General features: G+C 46.2%; 5 protein-coding genes across 6 annotated transcripts in view; 3 read left to right on the top strand and 2 right to left on the bottom strand.

Annotated features, from left to right (window-relative positions):
- Positions 1-349: 349 nt before the first annotated feature.
- Positions 350-2,097, top strand: svbp (small vasohibin binding protein). 2 transcript variants are annotated; one of them, XM_067245615.1, is made up of 3 exons: positions 350-435; positions 1,032-1,166; positions 1,255-2,097. In XM_067245615.1, the coding sequence occupies exons 2-3, from the start codon at positions 1,053-1,055 to the stop codon at positions 1,339-1,341; spliced, it is 201 nt and encodes a 66-aa protein (XP_067101716.1). In that variant the 5' UTR covers positions 350-435; positions 1,032-1,052; the 3' UTR covers positions 1,342-2,097. The 2 variants fall into 2 exon arrangements, with proteins under 2 accessions (XP_067101716.1, XP_067101717.1); XM_067245616.1 differs by having other exon boundaries at positions 1,018-1,166.
- A 122-nt stretch (positions 2,098-2,219) lies between these two features.
- Positions 2,220-5,331, bottom strand: fbxo2 (F-box protein 2). The gene is made up of 6 exons (XM_067245613.1): positions 5,198-5,331; positions 3,832-3,897; positions 3,497-3,623; positions 3,295-3,387; positions 3,076-3,214; positions 2,220-2,930 (listed from the first exon to the last, which is right to left on the bottom strand). The coding sequence occupies exons 2-6, from the start codon at positions 3,866-3,868 to the stop codon at positions 2,796-2,798; spliced, it is 531 nt and encodes a 176-aa protein (XP_067101714.1). The 5' UTR covers positions 3,869-3,897; positions 5,198-5,331; the 3' UTR covers positions 2,220-2,795.
- Positions 5,332-5,827: 496 nt separating this feature from the next.
- On the top strand, positions 5,828-9,737 carry phf13 (PHD finger protein 13). Its single transcript, XM_067242637.1, has 5 exons — positions 5,828-6,139; positions 7,157-7,258; positions 8,558-8,749; positions 8,886-9,312; positions 9,467-9,737. Exons 1-5 carry the CDS (start codon positions 6,095-6,097, stop codon positions 9,697-9,699), a joined length of 999 nt encoding a protein of 332 aa, XP_067098738.1. The 5' UTR covers positions 5,828-6,094; the 3' UTR covers positions 9,700-9,737.
- Positions 9,738-14,132: 4,395 nt separating this feature from the next.
- On the bottom strand, positions 14,133-18,439 carry dnajc11b (DnaJ (Hsp40) homolog, subfamily C, member 11b). Its single transcript, XM_067242130.1, has 16 exons — positions 18,353-18,439; positions 17,674-17,803; positions 17,469-17,542; positions 17,217-17,318; positions 16,966-17,094; positions 16,595-16,717; positions 16,424-16,497; positions 15,900-16,089; positions 15,630-15,715; positions 15,417-15,533; positions 15,173-15,328; positions 14,905-14,974; positions 14,752-14,809; positions 14,509-14,651; positions 14,297-14,426; positions 14,133-14,186 (listed from the first exon to the last, which is right to left on the bottom strand). Exons 1-16 carry the CDS (start codon positions 18,425-18,427, stop codon positions 14,161-14,163), a joined length of 1,683 nt encoding a protein of 560 aa, XP_067098231.1. The 5' UTR covers positions 18,428-18,439; the 3' UTR covers positions 14,133-14,160.
- A 1,413-nt stretch (positions 18,440-19,852) lies between these two features.
- The window catches only part of LOC136945244 (calmodulin-binding transcription activator 1-like), a 34,583-nt gene continuing 31,917 nt past the window's right edge, over positions 19,853-22,518 (top strand). The window contains exons 1-2 of the mRNA XM_067238992.1: positions 19,853-19,877; positions 22,205-22,300. Coding sequence (XP_067095093.1) covers positions 19,853-19,877; positions 22,205-22,300 — 121 coding nt within the window. The remainder of the gene's footprint in view (positions 19,878-22,204; positions 22,301-22,518) is intronic.

Genomic DNA, 22,518 nt, shown 5'->3' with positions numbered 1-22,518 from the left:
ACTCTGGTTACTCATAGTAGTTCACTCAGTGTACAGTAAGAATCATTTGATGCTGGGATATACAGAACAGACAATAGAGGGGGTGGTATCTATGGTTTGAATGACGAATTTTGAGGATTTTGTGTTGAGAATAACATCTGTTATTTACACAGATAACCGACATTCTTCTTTTGAATTATATAACAAAGAAAGTATGATGTGAGACATCTGTCTCCCTCCGTTTGGTTGCGATATCAAGACGAAATCCTTCACTTTTTGATTCCGAGTGGTTTGCGCGTGCTCCCGCGAGGGCGTGCCTCTCATGAAAGCAGTGCATCTGATCGCACAACACCGGAATTATTTTTCCTTGGCACACAGTTCTATGCTTCCTGGGGAACAGCTGTTGTGTGTGTAACAGTTGATTAGACTCGTCGTAAACCGGAGTTATAGATTGGGGTGAGTAGTGGTCGCTTTATTTTTAAATCTGTAATGGAAGTGCTATATAATAAATATTGTGTGAACGTGGCAGTATCTAGCTACTAAGTAGCTAGTACTAGTATCTAGCAAGTAGCCTACCAATCAAGCTAAGCACCGTAGCTTCGTCTAGCTAGCTCAGACAGCCATATAATGACGTATGTTTTTGTTGATTTTATGTAAAGCACTTTGAGCTGCAATTTTTGTATGAAAAGTGCTATATAAATAAAGTCTTACTTACTAAGCGAGCGAACAAATATTGTTGGTGAAGCAGGAACTAGTTACTGTAACCTAGGTAGCCAACGGGTTCTAGCTCTAATTCGTTGCTAACCCTAACTACGCTAGTGCTAACCATATATATATATATATCTATGGTGCTAACTACTTTACAGTAGCGAGCTAACAAGTTTTATTTTGAGTGAGTGTGTTGCGTTAGTAGCTAAACCTGTGACTTCTAAAACGGTGATTCTACTGTTACTCAACTATCTATTATCAACAACAATTCATAAACACCTAGACCTAATCATTGTATATCTTCTCAGTTATATGATTTCTTTGACAAAGTTTGCGCATTGCAGAGACCGGTGCTGTCACTCACCATGGAACCTGCCTGTCGCAAAGACAAGCCGAAGCTTAACTCGACTCCAACCCGCGGCGACAGAGCTAGGCAAAAATCCGCTCAGCAAGAGCTGAAACAGAGACAGAGAGCAGAGGTATACCGCATACCCAAGCGAATTCTATTTTCATGCTCTATGATACTGCACATTAGTAACGTGTTTGTGTGTTTGTGTATATTATTAGATCTACGCTTTGAATAAGATGATGACAGAGTTGGAGCAGCAGCAGTTTGAGGCCTTCTGCAAGCAGATGCAGCCACAGGGAGAGTGAAGAAGACTGTAAAGTAACCCACAGGAACACGCATCACGCCATGCCCTCTTATCCTCCACTAGAAACACAGCCCGCAAAAAAACATTCATACCCCTGTGGTATGTGAAGGAGGTGGTAGATGGGCCCTTCTGAGAGCCCAGCCACCACCATGCTGATGTGCGATTTGTCCTGTTGCCTTAGTTGTTCCCACTTATTGTTAAACTAGACAATCAAGGCATTTTGCATTCTGAATGGAGAGGGTTTGTTTATGATGGTAAAGTAAGCCTTAGACAGAGTGGTATGTTATGCAAAGCACAGTATATCTGTGTTCCTGTGTATCTGTGTTTCTCTATGAGAGTGTGAGACATGAACCTGTTATGCCATTATTTGTAAAGGCCCCCATCTCCAAAGACAAATCATGCCACTGACACATTTCTTTGCACTGTGTTATTTTGTTCCTGGTCTCTCCATTCAAGGTCAGTGTTTGTAGGTGATACTTGGCTTTTTCCCATCCCCACTACACCACTGTCTGTGTGTTCATGGTGCTAACGAAGGACTGTTATTGTTTGCGTAATACTTTGGTGTCGGGTGTGTAGATCAAGCATAATACTTTGTTACTGTAGTGACATAGGAATGCTAAGAAACATGTCTCACTACCAACTTACCAAGCTGCTGTTACTGGGATTTCTGATAGCTCCCTGGTCTTACATGTTGTCATTCCATTTCCCCCTGAAATATGTAAATGTGTGATTTTTATAAAACATTTTGTTATATTAACTTGTGTAATGTGTGTTTATTGGTCAGGTTTGTCTGTAGCCCTACAATCGTAGATGCTGAGAATTGAGACTCATTGCTTATAAGAAATGCAGAGATGTTAATAGCCTACACGTTACTGTCCATCTACAAAAAACAAACAATTTTTTGGTAAAGGTTTTATTATTTGCAATGCAACTGTCCATGATGTATATGATGAACTGCCCTGATTGATTAGTGTGGAATCTGAATAGCCCTAATAGAGATGGGGGTCTTTACACTACTGATCCAATTAACAAAAATACGCTGTATTGATTCACTAATGATACTTTACCTTTCCTCACACCCATAGGTTTAAATGAAAGTTGTTAATTGGTATAAACTGGTAGTTAGATAGAGGTAGTAGCTAGTAGTTAGTCACCCATTAACAAATTTTTAGAGCCAAGATGCAATCAAATAATTGACTACTATGTTATCACGAGCTAGATAAGGCTCCAAACTGGCAAGTGTTCCTTCTTGCATATTTTTCAAAAGCAGTTGCGAAATATGCAGGTATGCGAAATATGATCTTAGTAAGTTATTTCTAAAGTTTGGTAAGATAGTGTGGGGTCACAGGTCCTCTCAACCCATTCCCTCTTAATTCTTCATCCCTTTTTTGCCAACTCCCTTCACCCGTTTACAGGCCCACCGCCTCCGTCCATTCCCCTAGTCTCCTCCCTCTCTCAGGCTTCTAGAGTGACAGAGCTCGCTGTGACTCGGACTCCGAACCAGCCGTCCCAGTACTTGGTGTCCCGCCCTCCGTGTTCAAAGGAGATGAAGCGCAGTCCGGGGCCATAGTCAGAGAATGTGTGGCTCACCTTGTCATAACAAATGGACAAGGCAGTATGTGATGAGATGAATATCTTATCAGTTTGCAACAAGATCTGTATACTGTGCTCGGCTCAAACAAACTTGTGTGTTTGGGTTCAAACATGGACCCTCCTGTCTCCTGCATGCACATACCTGTCTCCAGGAGCAGTCATCACAATCAGGATCCAGGGTTACAGGGTCAGGTTTAAATTCTTGCAGAACTTCCTCATTTTCATCTAATAAACATACAGTAAGTTGGTAGATGCAGCCACAGTCTGTCCTCCCACTATACCTGCAAGTTGATGAGACAACACTAAGTACATGCTGATATCCATCAACATGTATCTAAATGTGTTTGTGTGTGTGTCCTACCAGTCCTCCACAATGACAGCTGGATTCACATCCAGCTCATCAATAGAGTATCCCTCTGCCAGCAGATCTACCACCTGTCTCTTCAAACACAGTCTATAAAAGAGAGTCAGGGGATGGGCAAACACAACATGGGGCCCTCTAGTGAGTTGTGTTCCCCTTTTACTCAGATGGACCAATCCTCAAGACCCTACAGCTTACTCACTCAAAAGAGGTGCTAAAGTACTTGGACACTCCATCATCAGAGAAGTCATGGCCACAGTCTCCTGGCAACTCATCCACCTTCCACTGGCTCCCACCATTCTCTGTCAGCTCCCAGTGGTCCATCTGCTCTGGAAATGTCTGCTGTTACCTGGTTGTGTTCCCTGTGTCAACTGGGAACTGCTCTCAAGTTTGAAGGTGGGTGATATCACATTATACATGGTTTTAGCAGAGGACTTTACTCTCTAATCAACAGACTCATCAGTGGGTATCTCTTCCTTTTCTACTGGTAATCACAGTATAGATTCATTGGTCGACTCGAACAAAGTGTCTCCTTACCATCTCCACAGTTGTTCTTCAGCAGGTTTCTGGCCATGGTTCAAGCTGGCTGGTAGAAGACAGCACCTTGAACAGAGAAGTTATGGAGACTTGAATATAATCACACTGCTGCAGTTTCACAGCAGCATGACCATCATTCATTGGGTTTTGGGTGAAGGTTTTCTCTAAAACACGTGTTGAACAAACAACCTAAGAATTTTAGTTTCAGTCATGCCATTTTAGACAGAGTTATTTAGTTATTTAGCCAAATAGTGTAAAGCCATGTCTGTGCTATTGTACAAACACAGTCTCACACACACACACACACAGTTTTTTCAATCACTGAATGTGGGACATTGCTTTGCAGATGCCCCTGGCACACTGCAATTGGTTGCCCGGATACCTAATTCTGGGCTACTCTTGTGCAAACCAGTTTGAACTCAGCTTTTTCAATAGACAGGCTCTTTGGGGGTTTAGTCCTGGGTGGTCACATGTTAGAATACACTTTCATCCGTCTACGCAGCATGCATAGATAACATGATGCATTGTCATTAATGTTGAGCATATGAGCAAATGCCCAACTCTGCTTTGTATCTCATACCTGCTGAGACAGACTATGTACCACACCCTAATCTCAAATATCCTCGCTGAATATGATACTGCTGCTTCCCCATTCCACTTAGGAGACAAAACCTTTATTACATGCTATACTGTCTTATGAAATCATTAATTTCTTGCTTGTCTGTGTGTTGGGTTCCATTTCTAGGCTGTAGGGATGAAAATAACAAAATATGTAAAGAATACTGGTCATTGTTAATAGGCAGGAAGGACAGATGTATCTGAATTTGTAGGCCTATTTGCTCTAGCAGAGTCCTGATCCAGAAAGACTCCATGCCGGTTAGTCAAAAAGATCTGCTCCAGTTCATGCTCAGGCCAGACAAACACAAACGCTAATACCCTGGCTGCTGACTCATAACATCACAGAACAAACATATACACTGATTCATATCCCAGACAGAGAATCACCTTCATAACAGAGGGGATGGGAAGTAGTTGTGAGACTGGTGCAGCTCATACCCTGTCAGAAATGTTTCATATGTAATCTTTAAGTCTACACCAAAACGTATCTAGGCCTCATGGTTAATACAAGAAAATATTTTTCAACTATATGGGAGTCTATTCTCATTGAACATTTGTATCTGAGACTGCATGCGATCATCTGGATTTCTCTTACCGGCATAAAAGCCGACACAGTGTGATGACGCATTTTTTAACACAAAAGCATGCAGTAATTATAGCAAAGTTCTGTTTATATCTTGTAAGTGTGAATGTAATACTGATTAGCATTTCTGAAATGCATATAAACTGCACGGAATGTTTTACTTACAGGTAGGCAGAAAATGAAAAGATAGTCTTGCAGGCAGCTCACTTCTTTCTCCTGCTCCCTTAGTTGCTGCTGTGTCTGAAATCTGAGCTCCACTGCAGCTTCACAGTGTGGGTTATATAGACAACACACTCACTCACGTGCACGCACGGCACGCACATTCACCCCACCTCTCTCTTTATATATCTCTCTCTCTCTCTCTCACACACACACACACACACACACACACACCAACGCACGCACGCACGTACAGAGACGAGCAGAAGTCAGCAGAACCACATTATTACTCAGCACAAATGTTGATCATACACAACATCGCACACAGTGGCACAACTGTGTCAGAGTTGCATCTATATGAGTGTAAGTTTGACTTGCTACTGGTGATTTAAATCTAATGCGTATGGGAATTTGAATAGAGATACTACCGACTCACATGATACTGCCTAGATGTCTGTACTAACCTCAAGAGGTGGGGTGTGACTTTGACAGTGACCAGTCAACGAGAGAGCTGACTGTGACAGCCAGCCAGGATTGGCTCTCTTCCAATCGAGAGTTGCTATTCATATTAGCAGCTGCTGTTCGGTGCAGACGGCTCTAGCTGCAGATACTACCTATTGACTTCACTGGAGTTTGTACACCGTTGTCATTTCTGTTTAACTTTTTGTTTCCTTTGTTGCTAACCATATCCCTTGGTTGGGGCTGGTTGTTTAAATGTTTTTTTATCTGCGAGTCGGCTAGACATCCTAACAATTCGTCGTTTGTGCTCGCTAGCTACATTACATAGCGATACCGTCAGTACAGCTGCTTGGCCAGCTTGATTTCAGTTGCTAACGAGCCAAATCAGTCTTATTCAGTTCGACATTTTCATGCTTTACAGTAAACTTTCGGTTTATTTTAGAGATGGAGAACGTTAGTTCATCTACATCCCACGCATTTGAGTCAGAGGTGAGTTTGATTGGCGTGACTATTTGTTGTTAGCTAGCTTCATCGATACTGCGAAAGCTAGCTCTACTAGCTAGCTAACTAATAGAAGTCAGTCTGCTTGCCCCTCGACCGCACGATGTAGCTAGCAAGCAGGCTGGATGTCTTGACTAGCATTAGCTGAAACATCTTCTGAAACGTAGTTTGCAATTACTTCGTCAACGTTAAACAGTGATCTAGCTCGCTTAACATGTCTGTATTTAACTTTTCTTCTTTGTAAGTAGAAAGTAAAACATATTTACTTATTGCTGCAAACTAGCTAGCATTTTGTTTACAGCTATCTATCTTAGTCTAGAAACTAGCTAGCAAGCAGTGGCAACGCTAATTTAGCATTTGTGAGATTCCCTGATTTGGCAACACTCGCCATCTTGACACCTCTTAACAGACAATGTAGACTAGAAAACAGTCCAAGTGTCTACTGTAAATTGCTAGCTACGACTTCAAGTTGCTAATTCAGTAATTGTTTCTAGCTCCATCTCATCTGATTGAATAATGTCATAGTGTAATTTCTTGGTCGTGTCTTCTTGTGACATGACTCCTAAGATAGATGGAGCTAGCTACCTAGTCGTGTATGCTATCTTGCTAAATGATCACATTTATCTTTTGTTAATTTCTACGATGTAGCCTCGGTATATTATGATGAACGCACAGCATAATATGATCTTCAGTACAGCGTTGTCCAACATGCTTAGAACCACAGAGCTAAACTGTGCTAAATCATGTCTTGTCGCAGGTGGTATCACCAGCTTTTTGCTTATGTACATTTGAGATCATCATCTCCTCGCCTGCTATTAACGGTGCTGATGTGTGTATGAGAGTTATTTGTGGCGTCTAGTAGGCGTTCGTGTCTATCTAGCAAAATGAATGTCTCTTGTGCACAAACCTGTCTCTAAGTTTGTGTAATACGATGGTCGTTGTATTGGACTTTTTCAAGTATACACTATACCAGCCAAGACTGATGAAGTGCCTTGTGTGTCACAGGGATTCAGTCCACCATACAGGAGAAGAAGGACAGTGGAGGATTTCAACAAGTTCTGTACATTTGTCTTGGCATATGCTGGCTACATCCCCTATCCTCAAGAGGTGAGTAAGTCAGTTGCAGAGATGTCCTTCTGCGTGTGCCTTTCTGTGTGCATGCATACTTGTGAGCGTGAAAGCATTTTATTTCTGGACACTATTTGTAAGGAAGTCCAGTCATGCAAGACAAACTAGTAGTTGTCTTTATTTACTTTTGATTTTGGACAACTGACGCTTTTGAGACCATGGATGTACAGGACTGTGTGACTGGTTGTTCTTAACTGGGTATGGCTATATTGGTTGACTGTAAATAAGGAATGGCTTTAAAAGGGAGCTGTTTGGGTGTCCTTTATAGATAGCACCAAGTCTTTGTGTTTCAGTTCTGTTTTAACTAGAGATTCAAGCGGAGTCTTTTTATAACAGTTCTTTGTGGTCGTGAGTGACATGGACGTTCCACTGCAGTGCCCAGGTGTGCTGACTGTCTGTATTAATCCCTCCTGTCTGGTGTGTTGTGATGACCCTCTGTTTGATCCACAGAACTGGAGGTGTGGCTTTGGGCAGCCTCCTTTCCCTTCGCTAGCCAATGTGCTGCTATTCCTCCCGAAGGGACACACACCCTAACCCAGCCCTGCCCTCTATCCTAGGGTAAGAGGGCCTTCCCCCATTCTCTACCCATCAGTCATTGGGCCGTATCCCATTTCAGCCCCAAGGTCCCCCTCCCTCTTTGGTGTTCACTGATCTGTGAGAACATGACTAGCTTAAGTATCGGAAGGCTAAATTCTATCTCAGAGCAGTGGACATTGACCACTGACAGGGAGGAATGACGTGGAACGTGTTCAAGCCCAAAACGTAGTCGTCCCCCAGTCTGAGCCCAATCTGAGCCCCACAGGCGGAGCAGTGAGCAGCCTGACTGAGCCTCTGACTCTACCCTCGGTCCAGTTCAGAACAACCAGTCATACCTGTCCTTCATGCTCCAGACTGCCTCCAACGCTGTCTGCCTTTCACGCGCTGTCTGTCTCCTCCGATCTCTCCATCCAAGACATTGCACAACATGGTTGAACACATCTGTGCCAGAAAAGGGCAGTGGCTTCTGACATGCAGAGGTGCACAGTGCCCAGGTCACTGAATGTGTGGTCACATGACTGGGAATGTGATCACCAGTTTTATTTGATTGATTGTGTTTTTTGTTTTTTTTGCTCCTGCTTTTCTGAAGAGAGAATAGTATCGTCTAGTATTGACGGTGTGTGTCTGAGTGTGAGTGACAGATCTCTACAGTCTGACTGATGCAAGCCTGCATCAGCTGCCACAGGACCTATGGTGGGCACAGACTGTAACCCCGACATCCGTCTCTCCTTGTCTTGAAAGGACTCTCCCCTGCGTAGTAGCTCCAGCCCCCCTAACAGTACAGGCAGCACAGCTGACAGTGACGGCTGGACGTCCAGGCTCCCCTCCACCTGCCCCCCACGCCCACCTAAAGCCCCCCAGGACAGGAGCAGGAAACGCCCCCGCCCCGCAGGCCTCGCTGGAACAGCCGTCTCAGGCCAGGGTAAAAAGGATGTGAGTATGGTGTTATTGCGTCTTTTTAACCTGTCATCGAAGTAAGCCTATCCAATGCGACAAAGCCCTGTTAGCTACTTGTTTGGGTTCTTGGTGTTGAGTCTTAAACAGTATGTCCTCTTCCTGTGCTGTCCAGCTCGACCATGTCGGGCCCACTCTCCACCCAGACGACCGCAGGAAAGCAGACAAGCTGAAGAAAAGGCGTAAAGAGAACCAGGCTGGCGAGCCGAGCACCACCCAGCAGGCAGCCCACGCTGCGACCTCAGAGCCCCAGCACGCCCCCTCTCTAGGAGGGCGGCTAATCAAAGAGGAGCCTGAGGATGACATCACCATCCCCCTTCCCCCTCCTTCCTCTCTCTGCCCTCCAAGCCCCTCCCCCTGTAAGCAGGAGCCCAATGAGGAGCGTCAGTGCTGGGAAGGGCCAGAGCTGGAGGAGGGCATGGTGAAGGTGGAGAAGACGGACGGGTTGCCAGGAAACCGGACCGTGTTCCGTCAGGGGAAACAGGTGGTGTTCCGAGACGAGGATGGATCAGGAGAGGACGAGGATATCATGGTGGACTCTGGTAAGACCTCAAACTGCTGTTTTACCACCCCTTCGATACTAAAGAGTTCCACCAATAGTCCTGTTACCAGATTTGTATGTGGTGTAGGTCACTGTGTTAGGAAATTGTCATAATAATCTTAACTGGTCCACTTTCTCTCTGCCTCTCCTGTCAGATGACGACTCATGGGACCTGGTGACCTGTTTTTGTATGAAGCCGTTTGCGGGCCGTGCGATGATCGAGTGTAACCAGTGTAATACCTGGATCCACCTGTCCTGTGCCAAGATCAGGAAGAGCCATGTCCCCGAGACGTACAGGTGTCAGAGCTGCCGGGACACGCAGGGCACGGCCGACACACGGCGCTCCCACCGCTCACGCATCGGCCCCCGCAAACATCTGCTGGACTAACCCCCAGCCTCCAGCCCTCACCCCAGCCTCCAGCCCTCACCCCAGCCTCCAGCCCTCACCCCAGTACACCCTAGCCTCCAGCCCTCACCCCAGCCTCCAGCCCTCACCCCAGTACACCCCAGCCCTCACCCCAGTACACCCCAGCCCTCACCCCAGTACACCCCAGCCCTCACCCCAGTACACCCCAGCCTCCAGCCCTCACCCCAGTACACCCCAGCCCTCACCCCAGTACACCCCAGCCTCCAGCCCTCACCCCAGTACACCCCAGCCTCCAGCCCTCACCCCAGTACACCCCAGCCTCCAGCCCTCACCCCAGTACACCCCAGCCTCCAGCCCTCACCCCAGTACACCCCAGCCCTCACCCCAGCCTCCAGCCCTCACCCCAGTACACCCCAGCCCTCACCCCAGCCTCCAGCCCTCACCCCAGTACACCCCAGCCTCCAGCCCTCACCCCAGTACACCCCAGCCTCCAGCCCTCACCCCAGTACACCCCAGCCTCCTTCCCTGACTCCAAGCTCTGATCTCAGTCTACTCACAGCCCAAAGCTCTGACTCCAGGGTAGCCCCAATCTCAAGGGTGATCCCCTAACCCTTGCACCCTGCAAACACTGGCTGGACCGTTCCTGTGTTGTCTTAAAACAACAGAGTGCTATTTTAAAACTGTTCACCGTTAGTTTGTGTTTCCCTCCAGACTTTGTGCGTAAGGCAATCACTGAATGGCTGTCTGTCCATAGTTAGTGTAACAGCAAGGTGGACCTTGGCCAGAAACGTACCCAACAAGGCTCCTATGAACACTGGAGCATTATTTTAAATGTCAAACTGCCAGAGAGAACGCCCTGACTACTGCCACCCACCATGGTGCATGCTGGGGGACTCGTAAACGAGACATTTAGCACTTTTCCGTGTATGTGACCCCTCTTCCCCAAGAATAGGTATGCCTGTCTGTGTCCGAGCCTGGTCTTCAGTCTGAAGACTACAACAGTCGGTCTGTATGGGATAATATGATGTTTATGTTTTTAGAAGAGGGTAGAATTATCATTTTTTCACAGTTAACAGTGCTTCAGAATGGTGCTATACGATAGGCCAATGTGTAACCCTATAAAACTATAATTTAATTTGGGGCCAGCAAGTATATGACTCAGTTATTATTTTCAGCATCAGTGAGCTGATGGCCATCCTCCTATTCAAACAGATTTCCCTCCGGCATGAAAAGTGCCAGGCCAATCACAAACCTGTGTATCTGCTATGGGGCGGGTTTAATTATGGTACTGTACAGAGGAGCACCATTGAGGCATTTTCATAAACAACCATTGCCCTGATTGGTTGTAGCTCTTAAATTCTATACAAATGGGGTCTGCACCCCTTAATAACGCCTCTTGGATATTGAAAAATGGGCCGAGAGGTTCCAGACTAATCCATGTCTGTGAATATGCCACGTCTGGCATCCCAGGCTCTCGTGAGGACAGTCCCCTTCCTCCTCAAGCCCTCTCCTTCAACATACGCCCCTGTGTTAGTGAGTCTTCAAATATTCATGGCTCCATGACGCAAGAAAAATCATAGTCGCGTTTCTGTTGCCATTGAAGTTCGCCGACGCATTCAAGTGAAACCAAGATGGGCTCATAGCTCAGTATTAGTTTGATCATGAGTCAATGAGAACACGTTCACCACCATTATCTAACTTGGTGCGTTTAATGCACCAGGGAATGCCTTTCACTTGTACACATTTGTTAATCTTTGGTGCAATTGTTTGTTTCTGGGTTTAAAATGGCTGACTATATCAAAGCATATATAGGATGTAGGTCGGAGGTCTGGTTGAGTACTATGCATGCAAGTGTGTGTGTGTGTGTGTTTGGTGGATGCTGAGTGTGCAGGAGTGTTTGATCCCTGCTGCTATGGTGAGATCTAGCCGGCTTCTCCGTCCTCAGACAAGCCGTGTCGAAGACATGGACCAACGAACCCATCCAACAAGACCAGTGTTGGGACTGTGCAGGGCCAGGCCGCCCCAGTCTGCTCCACACATCAGTATGCTGCACTTTGCTCCAGTTTCAGGTTCAGAAACAACACCTCCAGTTTCAGGGCTTTCTTTCTATTGTTTCATAAACCTGTTGCAATTTTGACCACACCTTTTTTTTGTTTCTCATGCTTCGACCTTATGTCCAAACTGTTTGTGTACATATTGTTGTTTCTGTTGGTATGAAAGCCATAGATCTGGTCACAGTATGACTGGACTGCAGGTGGTAGAAAAACACCCACTGGGTCTATGTCTAGGGGAGGATTTTGCAAAGCAGGATCAACCAACCAACCTAACCAGCCCACATTTCCTGCTCCTCTGAACTCGGTCTTCAGACAGTTGAGGGTGCATTTGGCAATGACCTTAAGAGTGGGTATCTCATGGAGGATAGCTGGTTCATTCTGATCCTGATTTGTCCAATACCCTCGTTGAAGAAGTGGTGTGTGTGCTGTGGTGCAAGTTGTTTCTGTGAAACTGTATTGTAAACTATTGTAAATAAAGAGTTATTGATGATTTTAATCCCGTTTCTGCTACTGGCGTTTGTCATTCTGCATGTCCCTACCAATCAGTCACTCAGATCGACCAAGTTCTTAGTAATTCAAATTTTTTGATTTCCCACGTTAACTGGCACTTACTGGACCACTACAACAATTTCCCCACAATTATTGTATTTAAAAGTCCCTTAGCATCAATTAGTTAAGTATGACCAGTCAGGCAGATTCATTTATCAGGCTCATCTTTATTTTTGTGTTTCTTTTCACAGGACAGGAGAGTGACCCAGCCCCTCACACACCTATACAGTAGTGTTTTTGTCGTGGGTAGGAATGTGACGGTGAGGAGCATTGCTACAGCTGGCCTCGGGGGGGTGCCACATGGGATGACTAAGTGGCTGCCAGGGTCAGAACACTAACGATCAGATCAGGAGGAAAGAGTTCAGGAGATCAATAAAAATAGAAGTGGCTAAAACCTGACAGCCTCTAAATCGGTCTTCGGGTTGACTGAAGCCATGGTGGAGTCCCACACAGGAAAGGGGAGGGGGGGGGGGGGGGTGCAGGGGGGGTTAATGGGTTTGTAAGAATGACACTAGACAAAATAATGTGTAGGTCAATGGAACAACTCCTGATTCATCACCAATAAATTCTGATTCATTAACAACCGTTTGTACGTCAACAGAAAGTGCATACAGGCCACAACACAACCCTTTACTGCCCCTACCACAAGAGGGAGAGTGAAGAGAGAGAGTCTGGTAAGGACCAGCACAGGCTCACTAGTTAATATAATGAGTTATTATGGAGTACGATGTTTCAGATCAATTCAGCAGGTCAATTCATAGATTATAAAATAAACAAATAACATCAAACTCATACATATGACCATGAAGAGGAATGGCACAACAACAACAACAGATCAGATCACCAAAACAAAATTCAAACATACCAATGTAATAATATCACAACAAATGAATGTATGCACACATTTCAAAAACCATTTCATGGTCCCAAGGTGTCCATGAATAACACTAGAGTGTTTGCATGGATAAGACTAGCCTGTGCCATGCTCACACAGGAGTAACACTATCAGTCTCAGCACCAACAGGCTGGTCTGGCAGCCAGTCAGCCTCCTCAGGTCACTGGCTTGGCAGCCACAGGCCAGAGCAGAGACACACTGGCATCCAACGGAAGCAGCAGACAAGTCACTTTCAAGGCAGGAGAAGTTTGAACAGATAACACACACACAAATGAAGAGTCCCTCACGCCTTGACTGAGCCATGCCAACAGACAGGCAATCCTGGATCGTCTCAATAGTTCTGAGTAACATAGTTCATGCATAGTTCTACTGTGTTTTTAACAACGCTAGCATGAGTTATTGTAACGTTGTCTACACTATCACGTTACTGTACCATTAGTAATATAATGTAGCAAAATTCACTGATATGTACAGTACAGTTGATGAATATTGCACCTTTCTAGGAGAAGACAAGAGGTAATTTGTTAATGCAAATAGAAATTGTTGATTGCGCAAATGGCAAATTCAACAACACCCAATTTTGCCAATTTTGTTCTTGTCAGTAATTATTTTCATCAAGTAACTAGGAGATAAACATTCTATTTTGTAGTGTATTAATAAAAATACATGTTTTATGGCTGCAATCCAGTCTTCAGCAGCGCCGTTTCAGTAGTCTATAGATTTCTAGGGTCTAACCTTTGAACCATACCTCCAGGGCTGCCTGGTCCTGTTCACTGTAACCTGAGGGGAGGCTGGCTCACAGAGGGAAGGAAGGGGAGGAGGGATGGAGCTCAAAAGGAAGATGGATTCATTAATGACATGGTAAAATAGGGGGAAGGGGAGCATTTCTCTTGACTCCTCTCTGTCTCTCTCTCTCCCTCTCTTCTTCTGTTCTTTTGACTATGTTTGTCCGTGTCCCCCGTTGACTCCACAGAAGAAGAGCTCCTACGACTCTGAGTCGATTCTGTGAGCTGCGAAACACAGAGAACACAGGAGGGTTAGGCGCAGGCACATACAAGCACCAGCTAGACCCAGCTCCCCCCCTGCTGGGCGGGGGGGTCCATACAGGGTGGGTACTGACATTGTTTGGGTATTCGTAGAGCCTCCATGTCGGCAGACAGGACTTGGTGCATGACGCCTCTGAACTGGTACAGCAGCTTGAGGCTCTTCTCCTCCCCTACACATGGATCATAGAAGCCTGGCAGGCCTGCCTGCAGGGAGAGAACACAAACATCACACCTCTATCAGCCTGCACAGAAGTACAGCTAGACTGACTGATGCACCCACACACACCTTGGAGGCCTCCGTGAGGATGAGTTTGGAGTCCTTGACCAGGCACTGCAGAGGAACAGTGACGTCGATGACCTGAGCTCTCTCTTGCCGCTGGCTGTTGTCCGTCACAAACTTTCCGTACCAGGCATTGAGGATGATCAGACCTGGGAGAAGACACACACACGCGGTGAGTGTGTCTTCCTCAGCCCCCACGTGTGTGTGTGGGTGTGTGTGTGCCCTACTGTATGTGAGATCACCACTCACCCATCTTCGACTCCTCAGCCTCAATGACTCTCCTCACAGACTCCTGCATCAGTAGAACCTGACGGGCAGGAAAAGGAGAAGGTCAGGGCTAGAGGGACGCCCAGATGAAGTGGGAAGCTTTTATATGGGCCAGTGTGTGTGTGTGCAACTCACAGCTGATTCTGCCTCCTGCTTTTTCTTGGCAATGTCTGTGGCAGAGCTCTTTCTCTGCAGCTCCAGCTCTCTGCAAGACACACACACACATCAGTCAGCTTGGGGAATCCTATGGTGGCTCTGTATGTGGCAACAGCTTATTTTCTAACTCCAGGGGGCCACAGTCTGTTCCTGGGACAGACTGTCCCAGGATCTCAGCCCTCTATCCTGACCCAGACTGTCCCAGGATAGAGGGTTAGTCCATTCCCCAGGCAGCTGGTGTACTCACTCCTGCTTCTGAGCGCATGTGTATGGGATGATGACCAGTCTGTGTACAGCCATGTATAGGAGCAGGGGGCCCACTGTGGCGTAGAACGCAGCACTGGGCAGCAGCTGGTCTGTCAGGTGGACGGGGAACAGGTAGGTCTGACTGGCCCTGGCCAACCTGTCCGCACACACACACACACAAACACAACATGGTTAGTTTAGACTCTATAGGTCTACCATACAGAATACGGGTTGGTACAAAGTACCTGATCTTCAGAGTGACTCCTTGTGGGACTCCGATGCTGACAGTAGCAGCCAGGACACTGTGGCGACTGATCTTCCTCTCTGCTCCATACTCCACCACTGTACCAAACCAGCCTGTCCTGAAACACACACACAAACAACCAAACATAAAGTAATATTTAAAACGCCTGCATTCCGTCTATATTCCAATTCAGTCTTTCTGCAGCCTAACATACTTGATAGAGCCCTTGATCTTGGTCTGGTCTTCATCCTGGAGCTTGTACTGATAACTCATCATAAGGTAAGTGTGAGGAACGCCCAGCTGCAGGACAGAAGAGAGAAGGGAGAGAGAGGAAAAAGGAGAAGATTCAATTTGGGTACAGTGTAGCAAAAAGATCGTTCTGATCATGTCAGCTATTCTTTCTACGATCCAGGCATTCTAGTGTAGAAATGTGTTGGTGTGTGAGATTTTAAAGGTCAGTGTGTGTGTGTGTGTGTGTGTGTACCTGCAGGGCCAGAGTGAAGTGGCTGGTCTTGGTGTCTCGGACCAGGCTAGTGGTCATGGCGCTGTTGGGCCCCCAGCGCCACTGCAGGTATCCCATGGTGTTCTGGTCCAGGTGGCGGGCCGTCATCAGAGAACAGCTGGGACGCACGCCTCGCGGAGAGAACTGCATCCCACACTGAGCCGTCAGGAAACTAGCCACGCGGAGAGCGGGAGGGGCATGGATCAGGAAGAGATGGAGGGAAAGAAAAAGCAGGGAAGACTGAGTAAACAGGAAGTAGAGTCCATCAACTGTTGAGGAAAACGACGATGAGTGAAAATTCTGTTAACTTTCTAGAACTTTCTCTAGGTGAAGAACTGAGTATTTATTCATATAGAGGGAACATCATACATACGTCACATGATAGAGGACAACTAATGGGAACATCCAGCTTCCTGTCAGTGACAATTGTACTTCCTGTCATAGCCACTAGTGTATTTATGGACACAGACTGCATTAGTAAACTGCAAACTGCAAGTAAATCTTACCATCGTGGAGTCAAGTTACGGAACACCTTCAACCCAAACAGAGGTCCTAGTATGTCTCCTGCACCTAATTCCACCTGCACACACACACACACACACAGAGACCACAATATGTCTGTGTCATTGTATTCAATCTGCAACCACATATTGTCTTTTTGCATTAGTGTGTGTTACCTCTCCCCAGCCCTTGGCTGACGTGACCCTGCGTACGGTCATGTTGATGTTGCCTCCCCCGTTGCCGTTGTGTGTGGAGAGAGAGCCAGACAGCACTGCTGTGTCCAGAGATGTTAACGGAGCCTGGAGACACACAGCCCACACATGACATACAGTACACACCCACAGTGAAACTGTCAGAGTTTGACTGTCTGCGTAGTTGGTGTTTGTGTACTGTGCCTCTATAGACTGGGAAATGTGCATCTTGTGTACTGTACCTCTATAGACTGGGAGATGTGCATCTTGTGTACTGTACCTCTATAGACTGGGAGATGTGCATCTTGTGTACTGTACCTCTATAGACTGGGAGATGTGCATCTTGTGTACTGTACCTCTATAGACTGGGAGATGTGCATCTTGTTTATCTCGATGTGAGGGAACCCTCCTCCTGGAGCCTCCTCAAAGTCCTCGTCATAACGGTCAAACAGGTCTGTGGCGTCTACTCCAACACTGATGGTGCCCTGAGAGGGGGAAACAGAAGAAATGAGTCATCTTTGGTACAGTATTAGACCAGGTTCAATCTATGTAACAACAAGTACATTTGTGTGTGTGTGTGTGAGTGTGTGAGTGTGTGTGTGTGTACCTTGGGGTTGGTTCTTTGTTGTAGCCTCCTTTCCTCTCTTTCCTTCTGCAGCCTTTCATACTCCTCACGGATCTCTGCTGGAGTCCTCTTCCTCTCCACCACCTACACAGACAACACACACACACACACCATATAACATACAAACACACACGATAGATTCTATTTGAAAATCTTGAATTGTACGTTCTACAATTAACTTTCAATCCCTGCACATGCACAGTTGCATACAAACCCAGACACCCAAGGACATACCTCCCATCCTTCCACCTCAAGACCTTTCTTTCCAAAGATATCATAGATGGCCCTGGACTGAGGGTCACTCAATACTGGGAGAGAGAGAGAAAGAGCGAGAGAGAAAAAGAGAGAGAGAGAAAAAAAAGATGTTACAACAAAGTGTGAACTCAGTCTATGTACAGTGTGTGTGGGTGAGGATGGGTGTGTCCAGTCTGCTGCTTACCCTCATAAGCCTGGTGCACCTGGTTAAATAGCTGCTCAGCCTGCTGTTTGAGCTGGGGGTCTCTGTGCTTGTCTGGGTGATAGAGCATACACAGCCGCCTGTAGGAAGCCTTCAGTTCCTCCTGAGTGGCCTAGAAGCAGAACGACGGGCAGTATTATTATGCAGTCTAAGTTTAGCCAAACGTCTAATGCTTAGAAGGAACTGTTCACATCATTAAATGCGGTCCTAATGTCAAGCTAGTTATTATTTCTAAGTCTGGGTGATACCATGGAATAGAGGGGTAGTAAACCCGGGGATGCACAATAATAAACCCTTGTTTTACAAGACATTTTAATTAAGGGCGTAGAACTGTCCATTACCGAGACACTCACCGTTATAAATACATTATACTAACGGTAGCTAGCAAGCTATGGTTGCTGCTGCAGGCAATGCATGTTTAATCGATATTCCAGTTAGCTACAAAACACTTTAATCGTTCATTGATATATCTATGAACGCTGCAGGTGACATCCAAGCAAGCAGATGCTTGGGATGATATGAGGTTATTTAACCTATGGACGTAACTGGACCGACCGGCTGGCTTGGCAACGGGGGGATTTATCAACACGAACACTTACTACAAAAAATACAACATTTTGGGATGAAATTGTGAGAAACAATATCTCAAAAATAATCATACCTCTTTCCTGACGTTTAGGAGAGAATAATAATCTTCGTTATCCAATTCTAGATCATCATCTAAGGACGTCGCCATGTTTGCGCTCTTCCTACCCCGCCCACTCCGCAAGCTTTCTGGAAGCTCATTGGTCTGTGAGTGATTGCAATGGCGCCTTCATGTGGCCAGGCAGACCCAAGCCAGTTTGTGACAGACTCCTCTGCTCTCGTCTTAGTGATCTCAGACCTGTCTGTCTTTCTGGACCTACAGCTTGACCAGTCTCCCCGGTGTCCTCTTTCTCTCCTCTTCTATCTGCTTCATCACTCAACCCATTCTCAACCCCTCTCATTTAAACTATCTTGCAATTACTAGCCACCTCTCTCCTCGTGCCTCACAGAGCTTTCACTTAATCTTTCATGGTTACTTCAGCCAATATCCAACCTTCCCTAATCTAATGGACCGTCCTCCTTAACATCACTTGTGCCACGAACACTGGTCATTCACTGATCTTTTATCTACAATTAATATGATATAGTATTTTAAAAGTCGTCAGATGCATCATATGATGTCTGCCACTTCATTAACGCTTACACAATTCTAAGTCATGCTTTCTAATTCAACTCTTGATTACCCCAAGCTTGCTGTATCACATCTTACTTGCCTTGAGATAAAGGCTCTATTTGTATTTTATTTTTTCCGAAGCATTTTATATAGCATATTTATCCCATTAGCCTTAACAAACTCCACAAGAGCTATGTTGATGTAAGAATGTCAGAAACTTATTCTGAGTCTCAACTCAGATGTGAAATCGATATGGTACGTTTTCAGTCATTAGCGCTACGCGTCCAGCCTGGGGCGCGTGAGAAGCTGTCCTTTCAGCACCACTAGCTTCAGCACCATCAGTGAGTGACAGCGACAGCATGCCCACGCGCTTTTTGAAGCACACAGCCTTCATTAGCAGGCTAGAGAGGCTCGACTCCAGCCAATATCACACAGGCGGCTTTCATTAAAGCGAGTATGACATAGTAAGGAGCTGCGAATACTTTAAATTTGGTCGCATGTTTCATTTAGCAATTTAGTTTGAATGACCTTGTTATTGTTGAGCAGATAGCACGAGAACAGTGTCCAGCATCTTGCTGAAGACTGTCAAGGTGTCCTCGAATACAGACATCGTCCAGTGACGTACAGTAGGTTGTCAGAGAGAGAGAGAGAGAGAGAGAGAGAGAGAGAGAGAGAGAGAGAGAGAGAGAGAGAGAGGGGGAGGCAGAGGGGGCGGGGGCTAGGATAGATACAAGGCAGGGATGAACGCATACAAAGCGATATGGATTTCGCGAGTTCATGAGGCATCACGGAGCCCCGCTGTCAGTCATCACACCTTGGACCAATAGTGTCACTGCGTACAGCGGGCTCGTCCCCCTTCCATCCCGCCCCCCTCCTTGAGCTGTCCTCGTTGTGCACGCGCGTGGTCCCCCCCAGGTCGCGAGGAGGAGGAGGAGGAGGAGGGATGAGGCGCGCGGAGGGGAAATGGCTGCCGAAAACAAGCCGGAAGGTAAGAGAGAAATAACGATATTATATGTGTTTGTTGACCTCGAAAAGAGACACGGTACTTAAGGTTCAGACGCGGAGATGAAGGGATGGAGGTTGATAGAGACGCGGGGGCTTTCCCTTTCTGCTCCTGTGCCTATCCCGTCCTGAAAACACGGACGCTGATGATGAGAACCAGCGACTTCAGCTAGCAGTAGAACGGTTATCGAAAGCTGAAATAACGGAAGCAGAGTTATCTTGTGGGTATGCGTGACAATTATGTTTTCATCCTTCCTTTCCGTGTCAGTATTTCCCCAGAGTAGCGGGTTTACGCTCTTAAGCGTTAGAGGCTTGGAGTCTGAAAGGATGGGTTGTGAGGGGATGGGATGTGAGTGGTTCACGCTGGAGGAATTCAGATGCTTTCTCAGCTCTCTGTCGTTACATACACGCACACATGCACGCGCGCGCCCACACACACACACACACACACACACATACACTCATACATACACACAGATACACTTACACATACACACACACACACCAGGGGAAAATAAACGGTGTTAAGCACGAAATCGCCCGTTAAGATGCGAAGTGGGATTCCTCGACACGCACGCAACCACTAGACTAATTGCGCGGTCAACAACGTGATGTTGTGTTTTTATAATGCTGGCTGTGAGTTATTTAGTGGTCCTGTAATCATAGCTTGACGGGCAGCCTATCTCTCGTCATCTTTGTAATGTTTGGGTCAGTCTGCAACTATCCAACCTTGAACTATGTATCAGTGAATCTCCTGGGATAGATAACCAGATAACTAGTGCCTGTCTGTAGGCCTGTGTGTGTCATTTAGTCCTAGAAACATGTTATTAAATTCCTAAGAGAACACCTTTGTATTGTATTTATGAGCCTGAACCATGTCGTTTCCTATGACCCTGAACCTGAAGTTGTATTACTATGTTTTTGATGTCATGTATGTGTTTCTAAAAAGCAAATGCTTTATATATTGTAAGAAATGTTCATAGTACCATATTCTGGCTGCAGATATTAGAGCTGAAACCTCTAACCACTCAGCCACTAGAGAGTGATGTTGAGTTGTCCCCAAGGAGCAGTTAAGCTTACCAGTGAATGTGTGCGTCTGGAACAGCTAGTATTCACAGATGCTGTCTTTTAATCATGGCAGGTAAGACAGGAAAGGACAGAATGACACAATCAAACATACACACGTACGCATACACACGCACGCATACACACGCACGCATACACACACACACACACACACACACACACACACACACACACACACACACAGCACAAGGGCACACAGCCTATTTCCCAAAACAAGACCTACAACCATGCAGAGAAACACAGCGCCACACAACACAAACACACACACACAACACACACAACACACACTGAGATGATATAGCCACAGGCAGTGTGAAGGCCGTGGGTTGAGAGTCCCATTGCGTGGAGAAACTAGCTAGTGATCAGAGAGAGAGAGAGCCTATAGGCATGTTGTCTCACGCAATGACTACCACACCCCTTTGCTTCCAACACCTACATACACATAAACATTAACACACCTACATACACATACACATTAACACACCTACATACACGTACACATACACATTAACACACCTACATACACATACACATTAACACACCTACATACACATACACATACACATTAACACACCTACATACACGTACACATTAACACACCTACATACACAGACACATTAACACACCTACATACACAGACACATTAACGCACTGGCAGTCAGACTGCACATATCCACCTTGCTCCGCACACATGCGCCATCATCGCTTAAGTGTTGGGGATGATGGAAGACATGGTATGTTTGTATGGATTTGAAAAAGCAGCTTCTCTACTCTGTTTCCAGTCTCAGATCTGTTCCCTCTCATGCATCACACAGATGATGCATAGCTTCACTTCAGTCTCCCTGTATTGAAGCCATGATGGATGGTTTAGACCCACAGTCCGGCCCAGCCATCCCCCTGCCTGTCCCTGGGGTCTGGGGCTGTAAAGAGGGGCAGCCTGATTTTACTGAGTGCTCATGACAACATCAACCATAACCAGCCAGGGAGACCACCTCTGCTGCACTGGTTTGGCTGTATCATAGCAACAGTGGTCAGGGAAACAGGGGAACTGATGGGATTGAAGACTGAAGCCGAGTACCAGTCTCAGAGGCAGGCAGCCAAGACCAGCCAATCAATGATCAACACAGAAAACATGTGTTTGGATTGTATGTTGACTAACTATATACCCCCCTCCACCTCCTCTTCCTCCCCTCCGACACATACACACCTCCCTCTCTCTCCTTGTAGGACTGAAGAGGATAAGGAATCCTGAACGGATGATCAGAATTGCAGTGGGTTACACAGGACACACACCTCCCAAGAGTGACGACACAGATGCTAACAGTAAGCGAATCTCACACACACTCACACAAACCTGCTGTGTGTGCGTGTGTGTGTGTGTTGATCTGTAGGATGAGGTGACACTGAGAGCGAGAATAAAAGCCTCCTGGCTAAACAAACCAGGAGCTGAGCCCTCATTCTCATCAGCTCTGTTACAGATATCACACACACTCTCTCTCTCACACACACACATTCTCACTTTCTCTCTCCACCCCCCCCCC

The sequence above is a fragment of the Osmerus mordax genome, chromosome 1, assembly GCF_038355195.1.
Source record: "Osmerus mordax isolate fOsmMor3 chromosome 1, fOsmMor3.pri, whole genome shotgun sequence".
Taxonomy (NCBI): Eukaryota; Metazoa; Chordata; class Actinopteri; order Osmeriformes; family Osmeridae; genus Osmerus; species Osmerus mordax.
The sequence above is the reverse complement of the archived record's forward strand: the minus strand, read 5'-3'. Positions and strand labels throughout refer to the sequence as shown.